The sequence below is a fragment of the Stegodyphus dumicola genome, chromosome 2 (assembly GCF_044657685.1).
Source record: "Stegodyphus dumicola isolate Sdum_Otavi_A_Nest chromosome 2, ASM4465768v1".
NCBI classification, from domain to species: domain Eukaryota; kingdom Metazoa; phylum Arthropoda; class Arachnida; order Araneae; family Eresidae; genus Stegodyphus; species Stegodyphus dumicola.
The window spans coordinates 66,207,526-66,219,482 of record NC_140769.1 but is presented as its reverse complement, the minus strand read 5'-3'; the positions used below and the strand labels follow the sequence as shown (position 1 = coordinate 66,219,482).

Here is an 11,957-nt window from a genome sequence, read left to right as displayed (position 1 = left end):
ATACGTTCTTAGAACATTCACTTGAACAGAGTAATTCTGTCAGTCTTTAAAAGCACTTAAATTTAGAATTTTTTCTTCAAAACCAAGATCTTATTAATTTTTGTTTTGGGTAGCGAGAAAATTTCAGTCATTACTTACCTTACAGTCTCGCAAGTGTTTGTTCTAAATTCACGGATTTCATCCGCCAATTGTGAAGACATGGAAAAATGATCAATATATAAATGGCACCCTTGACAAGAAAGTTCTTCAACTACAGATTTAACTACTTTCCTCCCACATGATACTGAAGTTTCTTTCAACGCTGTTTCTTTTCCCGTAAAAAAGATAAAGTTACAGATATAACCTGATTTAGATTCACATAATTTGTTAAAGATTTTCGACGCTTCGACACTGTAAGGCTCAAAATAGAAACATTCACTTACACAAGGTATAACTCTCGATTAGAAACTGGACTACAAACCAGATGCTCTATGGGAGAAAACAAATCACCTATGGTATTTATCAATAGATACCACGAGCGTAATTACAGAAACAGCTGACGCTGTAGCCAAAAAACAAACTTCCATAACTTTCATTAAATACCACATGCGCATTTAAACAGCCTTTCGAAAGTATATGCTCCAACTTCCTTTTTCCACAACGCCATCCAGTACCAAAAATAGTTTCAAAAACGTTCCAAAACTCTAATACGAATGCGTGACCGCAGGGGGTGAACGAGAAAACTCTCTATAAACCAGTAAGCGAGCTTCATGCTGGCAGGTCTGCATGATAGTCGGCGCGAAAGGGATAAAGAATGCAGATATGAATACTTCTACATAAATACAGTCAAACCCCGCCATAGCGAAACTTGTCTCGGATCCAACGAACTTTTGAGTCCCATCCAGTTACCTTTAGAGTTAATATTATTTTATACAGCTATAACGAATTTCCAAATATACCAAATCGGATATAGAGGACATAACTCTTTGAAGGGCGGTGGTTACCTGCAATAACTATCTTTTCTAATGAACGTCTTACTCACTCGTGTGAGTGATTTTCAAGACTGACTGACTGTTTGTGAAGTTCTCTTGTAGCTCATCAGATGGCAATCAAGAAACACAAGCAAATAAAGAAACATAAGCCATGGTTTCCTACAGTAACCAATTTTTCCATTGAACGCCTTAATCACTCGTGTGAGTGGTTTTCAAGACTGACCGTTTCAGAAGTTCCCTTGTAGCTCACTAAATGGCAATCAAGAAACATAAGTAAATCAAGAAACATAAGAAATAGTTGATGCAACAGTTCGTCTTTAAGAAAATAAGCATCAGCCATTGAAGACAACATCACGACGATGTGCACTCTGCAACACCAAGAAAAAGCCTATATGAACAGTGTGGGAATGTAGCACATGCAAAGTTGAACTCTGCTTGAAAACGAAAACTGTTTCCATGAGTACTATAGAGACTGATTTATAGGGATGTGTTCTGTGGACGGTGGTCACTAACACTAACCATCAGAAGTGGTCATTTTTTTCACGCGTCTTGGACAAAATATGTGTAATTGTAACAAATAATTTCATTGAAACACTTCATATAGTAAATAAAACTAGAGTTTTGCTGAAAAAATTAATTTTCTTTTCCTGCCCCCTCAAAGAGCTAACGGATATCTTTGACTAAAACACTCTTTTTTCTAATTTTCATAATTTTGTCCAGAATTTTGATTAGTTTTGATTGGAAAGTTACTAACCCTTAAAATTATCCATATTAGAATAGCGGAAAACCATTTGTAGGTCGTTCACTCACATCTTTCTCTATGTTCTAAACAAAAGCTCTGCGAACCAGGTATAACACCTAGTTCTTGGAGAACCTGGATACACAAAAAGCATACCTTGGGCGAAATGAATGAATGCTCATTATATGCTCATGAACATTATATTGGACAAATTAATAATGAAATTATTTGCAGCTACCATATTTTCGAGAAGGGCAAAGCTTCATACTGTTACGTTTTTCTTTCTTCTGACACCAGTTGTTACGTTATTTTCTTCCTTCACGTTCGTAAGAGGTTCGTGTAGATTTGGAGTGAATAACGATGACACTTGATGAAGTATCGAAACACACTTAATTTAGCCAATATTAATCAGGACAGCTCCAATAACACGTTTTGCAATCGTCGATGAACTACTATAAACACGCTGACACGATCAGCGACACAGCCTTCAGGTTATCACGGTGGAGACAGCTTCACTGCAAAGCTCCCGACTCTGTTCGGTCGTTCTCGGAACTTCACGTATTCTCGAGACTCTCCACGCTACAACTCGCGATGCACTCGACGACACACAAGCACAGCTCCCGACTCTTCAATTCAGTCGTTCACGGAGCTCAACACGCTCTCTCGACGTTGCACTAACCGCGATATACTACGAGACTCTTGCGGTGCACTCGACGACCCACTCGGCACTCGCTGGCCTGCTGTCAACTCGATCTACTCCGCAGGGACTGACTCGCTAGACGAGATACACACTCAATGAGAGATATACACTTTAGATACTGACTGACTACGGACCATCAAGGTTTATATAGCTTTCGGCTTGCGTTCGAGAACATTCTGGGCTAAACCGGTAAGAATTCGTTCCAGAAGGTTCTCCAACAGCCCATGGCATATCGTCACTTTTGTCGCCAAATGGGCAATTTATCGCCAAATGTGGCAACACTGCCTTCCCTTGCCATTTTATGGCAACCCTAAAACTGCTTTGCGGGGAAGCCATCTTACCGCGCCTGTACATTTCGTAACAATACATTCCTTTACCTAACTCTGCATTGAGGAAATATTGGGTGCCAAAAATTCATCTCTACAACAAGTAATATAATGTTCGGTAATGAACTTAAAATGAGTTTTATTCCAAAAATACAGATTGAATGCAGAAAAGTGTATATCTACCGGGAATGCAGCTTATCCAAATCCATGTGGTAAAATCAAGACTCAGTTATTTCTACTCACGGAAAAAATTGGATATGAGGAAATGTTTAAAAAAGCCGAGCATCACTATGTTGAAGAAGCACTGCTGAAATGGTTCACCATTTCAAAGAAACCGCAACTTTTCATTATTTAGACAAATACTAATTATAAGTGCATGCATTAAACGGAGATGTGTAATTGGAAAGACGAATCTAAATCAGTAAGTTTACGCTAAATAGATGATGCATGTATGGTTTTTATGTAAATTATTGCATAAAAAAACTGACATATCATGAAACTGTAAGACAGCAAAAACGAAATTTAGCCTTGACATGATTTTTTTAATAAGAGTCATTATTCACTTCTTTTAAGAAATGCGATAACGTTAATTAGCTTGCCTTTTGTGATTCATCAATTGATTTTTGCACTATTTGGAAAAACAATCTTTTCTTTCTTCGGATATAGCAAACTTCCGGAATTAACCAGCCGAACTTTTAGTCTCTCAAAGTAGTGTTCAACCGCATATTATTTCATATCAATGGGATCAGTTTGCAAGGTTACTTTAATTAACCAGTTATTTTATGTTTTAGATCTTTACAACTACTTCTACTTACCGTTTTCCCGCCAGAATGCAAATTAGTTCGCGTGTATTTAAAGTGAGGTTTTTGCATTGTAAGAGAGAGCGTGTTCTGCATCACGTTACTAGGTTGCTAGATCAGATGGGATTTGCGGTCTTCAGCCTTGGATTGAAATTGCTTAAGTCCATATCCACGCCGTTTAAGTTTCAAGCCAACTTTACATTAACTGAACTACGTAGCCTTTGGGTACTGTGTTATTTGAATTTAAGTTTTACTTTTGAATTTACTGTTGCTCGTAAGTTATCTCGCCATACGTGGTTGGCTGAGTTGTAAGTACAAGGTATGCCTTCTGTTATTATTTAATTTTAAATAATGGTACTTTTACACCATTCTTAAGTTTTAGTTGTTATGTAGCGATGGCTCGCCAGACATCTACCAAGAGTCTGGGCATTTTGGATGAATGCAAAAAGAACCAGACGTTATATGTTTATTCCAAAGAGTTAAAGAAATGATGTATTTTTTTACATATTTATTGCTTGCATTTGAAGCACTATTACTGTACATGAAATTTGATCAGAGATCTATACATAATATTTTATATCTAAATCAGATCATACATAAAACGTTTTGCACAAATATAAAAATAATTCAAATTTGTCATTCAGAAATAAGTTGCTAAATTTTATAAGAAGTTTTGTTTCTGTAATCACTAATAGTAACTTTGTAAAAAGCTTAGTTTCCTATAGAATATTTCAAATACGTATAATTTTCTAATGTTGAGATAATGCAAACATGCAGAGAGTTCCAAAACAATAGGAATACTTTTTGAAGGTTAATGCAATAAAAAATGTTTATCAACATTAAAAAATGAAAATATTAAATTTTTGAACATTGATAATCATTATTTATTACCGTTACAAAATGTATGTTTTGTATCTGAAACTGCAGTGTCCTAATGTTGATCGCATGTAGTCATTCCGTTGTGTTTAATTCCATCAAAGCCCTTCACAGAACATAGACATCAGAATACACCTAAATTGTAGAGGTAAGGATATATTTCTTTTCAAGCAACACAAGTTTTAAAATGTGATTAGAAAACTTAGAGTGCGTGCGAAATGCTAAGACGATGGAGGACTGATTTTGATACTTCTCAGTCACGTGTAACTGTTACCAGATTACGTGAGAAGATTAAGGAGGAAGGAACTATGTGTTATTTGAAGAAATGATTACGCAACAGCAAGAATGGAAAATTGGATGAAATGTGGAAACAGCGTTTCGGACTTTCATTGTGTATGCCCAAGCACCATAGACATTGGATGACATGAGACATATGATTTAAGCTATTTCTGTTACGCCTTCTACTGAAATCATATCAGCTTTGTCTATGTGTTTTGTAGTAATAGAACGTGAACATTATTTTTGGACATACTGAATAATCCATAATAAAATACTAAAGCCAATTCATGAAAATTGAAACCGACAGAAATATTTAAATATATAATATAGTAAAATTAATGACTAAATTAAAAAATTATGTCTAGTTAAATGCTCGAACGCAGTTACAAAAGCTTACGTGCTATATGTTTAAACTACATTTAAGGAAACTTATTTTATACTTAAAAAATCTGATGTGTACACCACATACTTGTACTGAATATTCCTGTTCCTTGTACTGAATATTATACGCATTTTTCTTGCATTTCATTTAAACTTATTTATTAGATTGAATTAAACCTACTTCGCCGACACCGCATAAACCACAATAGAATAAATGCATTCTTTAAAATTCACTTTGTTTACCATAGCAACACTCTGGCGCTAGGTTCACTTAACACTATTATATTTCGTTCATAATATATAACTCGAATGCACAAAATTTATATCATTTAAAGAATTATCTAATCGTTGCCACATGTTCTATTCAAATACTATAATAAATCTAGAACGATGTATAAAAGAAATTAAGCAAACAAAACAAAAAAGAAACAGATTTTCCCAGACGATTGAGTATTTCTCATTCAATTAATTCAGTTTTCACTTCGCGACAAGGCAAAAATACATAAAACTCAAAATATCTGTATTAAAAATTACGAAGTAAATCTCAAACACTTATTTCCTCGAAAAAATCCAGAAAGGATTAAGCATGATTTAAATAATAAATGAAGGCGTTATCTTTGTTGTTGCGAAGCTAAGTTTCTCTAGATTGGCAACAAATCCGCTATCCTGCTGTTTCAAATGTAAACAAGAGCAATGGCCGCCATCTAAAACATTATTAGGCTTAGCGGCACTTAAACAATTTTAAAATTGTTGATAATTCTAAAAATATTGCATACAGATTTACTAAAGGCATAAAAACCTTAACCGGAAGATAAGAACAACATAATTCAATCATTTTTAAAGCAAAAAATGTACAATTTACAAACATATAAGAGTAAAGAAACTGAGATCACTGAGCCGGGTAACAGAGTGGATATATATATAAATATATTTATATACGTTTGGTGCGGCCGATTGCAACCAAAAACGAGGTGCACATCTACATGTTATAGCAGTCCTATATACAAAATTTTAACGTTCTGAGGCTACTCATTTTTGAGTTATGCGAGATACGTACGTACATACGTTCGTACAGACGCCACGAAAAATTCTCTTCAGAATTCATTTTAAAGCAGTTTTATAATTTTTTTTGGAGGAAAAGAGTGTTTTATTCTGTCCTTACGTACATATATAACGGAAATACATCGTTAAATTTCATTTGAAAGAGGTCAAAATGGGATATTTTCGTTGAAATATGCTGCCTGAAACTTTTCGCGATTACAATACTTCCTTTTTACTTCGTACAAGGAAGTAGAAACACACGGAGTTTATTAGTTTAAGAAATTTTCAAATTTGAACAAATTATGCCCTATTTGTTTTATTGTTTATCTCAGAAAAACCACATAGATGAAATGCAATTTTAAGGAAAAGTAATCCATCTCGGAGTAGTAAATGTATTTAGATATTTTTCTCGTATATAGAGCTTGACTGAAATTCATCTCATTATAAAATATTCTTTTTTATGAAAAACGTACAGGGAATTTATTGATTTCTCAGTGATTTAAATAAATCTTATTCTGATGAGACGTAATAAGACTTATTATATTGAAGCCGAGCAAAATCCACAGTTAAATTTTACATAAGTTTGAATAAAACATAAACGTGTCATACTATTTGTTTTTTTATTTTTGTTCTGTTTTAATAATTTCAAGATTTCTTCTAGTTATTAATTATAAAATAATGGCTCAATATTAAATTATCAGAAAACCAAAATGGCTGCTAGTGAACAGTTAGAGCAAAGTGAGATTTCGTAAAGTCAAAAATTGTTATCTCAAGCTAACATCTTTTGATGTATTTTATTCTCCATAGTTCCAAAAAATAACTCCATCTCAGGAAAGGTTTCCAGAAAAATGTCTGTGCTTACATGAGCATTAATATTTCTGTTTCATTATAAATTTTATATATAAAACCAAACGTGACTTTTGTGCGTAAAACCATGAACTCGAAAACTGTTAGAATGCTAATGTCTGAATGAGTGAAATTTAGTGTGGAAAGGGTGGCTATTAGTAATTTCGCATTCCTATTTATAATTTAGAAAAAGTCAATATCTTTAAAAAATTGCCTACAGAAAATATGAATTCGTCTATTTTTCAGTGTTTATATATAAAAAATAATGTTTACTCAACTTATGTGAATATAAAACATAAGATTTAAAACAGTTCAAAATGCCGCATGAGGTAAGCTTGGGATTCAGCAATTTACAAAGAACATAAGTATTTTCTAGGTTTTACAAATAAGAATTTCAGCTTACGAAAGTTCATAAAAACTTTATTTTGCTACTTATTGCACATAATAACGGATTTCGAATATTTATGGTAATAATAATTAATTATCTTGCATACTACGCTTTAGAAACTAGTAAATGGCCATTATCACTGGAAGAGAAACTGAAATATTAAAAATTATCAATCTGATACACAAATGTTGAAAGAACAGTTTATTTTATTATTAACAAAGTTATCTTTTATGAAAGACAATATTTCGAAGTAAGCTATTGTAATCCTTACATCAGTTATATAACTACTCGAAATATTAAAGCAAATTTATCATAAATCTATAATTTTCACATAGAAGTGAGTGATTTCAGAACTTTCTTTGTTGAACATTACAAACACAAGCAGTTGATCCCTACCTTAAGGCTCAGGATTACAATGTTTTGTTTCAGTTACCTTCGTTCTAAAATACATGACAATGTTTGATATGCTTTAAGTTCAAAATACCTGATATGATATAATATGGGTATTTACTGTTAATAATGCAGTTGTATATCGTTCCTTACTCACTAGTTTATTATATTCGTTTAATAATATAAAGATTTTGAAACATTTTAAGTCGATCTACCTTTGCTGCGACCTCTTATATGTTTACACCAATTGCAATTTTTCATACTTGATGTGTAACTGTTCTGGTTTATGACCATATCAGACATATGTCATGGAAAGGAACCACAGTTTCAGTCACAGGATGTATATTACTGCAGTAAAGAAGGCGATTAAACAAACTTGTGCGTCAGGAACTTTCTAAACACAATTATCAAAAGTTTTCATCCTTTTAATTCGACAAGTGTTTTATTACGGCCATAGGTAAAGGTGGAGTAATGGTGAAGCCATAGATAAAGGTGGAGTAATCAAAATGTTTCCTATAGTGTGGCCTATGATATCGTTAGACTTGCTCTGGTAAATTTATAGATTTCATTGAAATTTACTTCTTTGAACTCAGCAATCCGTATTCGTAATCTGTTTACCTGTTGACTACAAGGTCAAGAACTGGCGTTTTCGCTTGCTATCAGCTATCAATTCGATGTAGTGTAACTTTTATAGCTTCAAATCCTTAGAGGTACATTCACATTATTTATATTAAACACTATGCACAAACCCATAATTCGATAAAATTTTTTTCGTAACAACCGAATGCCAATATTATGGAAACATAAATGCAACTTAACATGAATTTAAAAAAATCATTGCCTTTCAATCCTTGCTAAAATTTTTCTGTAAAACTGAATGTTAGCTGCGTTATTATATAAAAGTTCAGGAACATAACATTGATCATTGTTATTGGAAAAACGCTGTTCAAAGGCTATGCAATCGTGGTCATTACTGCATTTATAAAGCTTGTAGCGATCACGTGGATCTCGGGGCCTTCAGATATGTAACTGCTTACTCGTGTCGCCATCTATTAGCAGCAGTGAAAAGTGCTGCAGTGCACGAGTTTCGCATGCCTTGAATTAATGACCCTGGGATTCGATCTCGGGTCTATTTATTTAATGCGAGTCGAATTCTCTAAGCGCAAAAGAACTCCTGTGTGCTGGGTTCAAGAATTCAGAGTTTTTCGAATTTGCGAGAGTTGATTTGCTCTCGAGATTGCTACAAGCTTTATTCGAAGTTATTCCGGTCTACCAATTATCAGCAGACCGTAAACGACCTTCTAGTGTAAAACGAAACTTAAGCTATAATCATGGACAAATCTAAACAAAATGAAGCTCATATCATCTTCAAATTTAGTTCACCTAACGTACATATAATTAAGGAAATGAAATGCTTTGGAGTTATTCTTTAAAACAATGCATTCTGAACAGTCCACATCAGTATCTAGCTGACAGAAGAGTAAAATATTCAAATAGTTTTTTTAGCATTATGTGGAAGAATTAAGGCATTCTGCCTGTTTATTGAATACCTAGTACTAAATGAAACTAATATAGATTGTCTGTCATTATTCACTGTGTTGGATGTGCGTCCGAATAACACCATTGAGCACTGTTTCAACAATCTGCTGTATCCATTGTTCTTACACTTCACAACAGCTTTCTGCACAACATCCATGAATGTCTTACATCTGTAAGCAGGAATTTAATTTTTATTCATGATCGAGCAAAAAAGAGCAGCATAGAGTAGGATACTTAAACTAAGATATAATGCTTTAATTTAAATCCGCAATGTCATCACCACAGGTTTTAATTACTATGCATCAAACATGCTATTTAAGATGAAGTACTTCATCTACTAGATGATGCGCCTGTATTAAATTTAAGTAATGCCTTAACTAAACACGTTTTACAATTGGCTCCAAAAACAAGCATGCAGAATTATTTGTATCTTTAGGAAAGACTGATTTACATTTATGAAGTAAATGAGATAAAATCGAGAGAATACGTTTTATCAAACCGCATTTCTTGTAAAATCAGAAGCAGTGTAGATGAATCACTGCTAATAGGACTTAGTATCAAACATGCAAACTGTAGTGGCAACATATATTCCATAAGTGGAATAAGAATAACACGTTCCGATGTAAGTGAAATAAAAGGATTTGCATGAAAATGTAATTTACATAATACAAGATCTACAATTAGGGAACATTGTTTTCTAGTTAACGAGGCTTGTGGACCAAGTATATAATAAAACTGCTTTAAATTCAAAATTAGCAATTCACTACCATCATAAACCTAGCTTCGTTAAGAGAAATCTCAGTAATTTTTTGGTCAAAGAATGGCAGCTGTCCTAGGAAGGAGTTGATTCTGAAAGGAAGGGCCATAAATTCCTCTATTTATCGATACATATTTCTGTAGTACTGAAAAAAAATAAAGTTAGTTCTTCATGGACACTGTGCAAAATTTTGTGGATAATGTTACTCTTAATTATGTAGAGCTGGACTCCTCCAACGCGATCTCCTTTTCTGTATGACCAAGGGTGATGTAACCAACTGCATGTCTTCCAATAAAAATTTCCATTTCCAATAAAAATTTCCATTTACATGTCTTCCAATTAAAAATTTCCATTTCCAGTGTCCTACTTATCATATACACGTCACAATGGCGACAAACAGTGATCATGAACACGGAAAAAAAGCCAAAGTTTCAGTTTTATGCAGTATCTCACAGAGATTTAAATGAACTATACTCAGCAAAACTGTTTCAACAATTCTCCTTCTGTCACTAAGTGTTCGATTTTATGGTTACACTATGTATATTTTGCTTGTCCAGTTACACGCTTCTGCTTTATGCTCGTAGTTTAACAGCTAGTTTTCTTTGGTAAATACATGCTAAAAGCTTTTTGTGAAGTTAAATTTTTGGCAAATACGTATTACTATTACTATTAATTTTGGTTTTATAACGAGAGTTCGCATGATCCTATCATCTACCCTTTTATTTAATTATACAATACTGATAAATTATGTATGTATGCGTTTTTCGTTAGTAAATTATCCGTTTTTATTCAAGGTGTAAAAAACGATAAAAATGTTTTCCATTTTATACCACAGAAAAGAAAAATGCTAAGAACATAACTCTTAGAAAACTGCTATATTTATACTGTCCCAAGCACATTATTTAATGCGTAGAAGACATGAAATAAATTAAGGTATTGCTTTACTATTTCCGATATAATTAAAATACAGCTTCTTAGATATGTTAAAACTTAAAACATTCAAAATTAAATATTCATTTAAAACGCCACTTGACATTTTAAGCAGATTTTCTTGGGGCTGCTTTCGAGATCTCAAATTCTTGGTCTCATTTGCTTTATAAAAGTGATCTGTGTTTTATCACTCTGTCTATTCTCATCAGTTCACAGACAAAAGGCTTACGAAGTGTTCTTTACACACTGACAATATGACATCTCTTTTAACCCTTTTTGACCAGATGACAGGTTGGAACTGTACCCGACCATCTACCCTCATCCAGGCACTGCAGAACATTTCGACCTTGAATTTTATAGCCATCTTTGCAACCAAAAACAATGGTTTCGGAAATTTCGTAGTAGAACTTCACATTCGAAATAGTGGCGCCTTTGCTCGTACCAGGATAAGGACACAATGGTACTTCTGTAAAGAAACATAATAATGATTTTATTTCATAAAAGTTCAGGAAAAGCATTGGTGTATGCGTGGTACAATTATTCTTTGATGCAAATAATAACAATTTATGTAGCAGAATTCAGATAGGGTATGACTATAAAATAAATGTAAATAGTACAATCGAAGAACAACTGAATCGAAGGCTTTGCTAAAAGACGGATGAAGTCCTAACATTTTCTAATACTGAGTAATTGGTGCAACTTTAATCTGAATCGATATCTGGAAAAGCTGAACATTTGATAAATATTTTCCAAGGCTTTTAAAGCGTTAACGCCATTTGCAGTTTAGTGTAAGGAGATATGGGACATAAAGGGATTGTGCCCCTTTATTGAACCATCATAGTTCAGGAAACTAAATTTAATTGCAAAATTTGGTAGTAAGATAACTAGATTCAACATTTTTATGTGTATTTCCTCACAATGTGCTAGATACGCACCTTTTATGAAATGAGTTATTTGAATGTTATTCCTTGAATCAGAATATGAAAATTCTGGC

General features: G+C 33.4%; 1 protein-coding gene across 3 annotated transcripts in view; it reads right to left on the bottom strand.

The window, feature by feature from the left end:
• Positions 1-4,037: 4,037 nt before the first annotated feature.
• The window catches only part of LOC118190665 (sushi, von Willebrand factor type A, EGF and pentraxin domain-containing protein 1-like), a 693,686-nt gene continuing 685,766 nt past the window's right edge, over positions 4,038-11,957 (bottom strand). For 2 of the 3 annotated variants that reach the window (XM_085810734.1, XM_085810735.1), the window contains exon 19: positions 4,039-11,429. In XM_085810734.1, coding sequence (XP_085666860.1) covers positions 11,230-11,429 — 200 coding nt within the window. In that variant the 3' untranslated portion in view covers positions 4,039-11,229. Of the gene's footprint in view, positions 11,430-11,957 lie in introns of all 3 variants that reach the window. The other variant, XM_085810736.1, reaches the window with a different exon arrangement.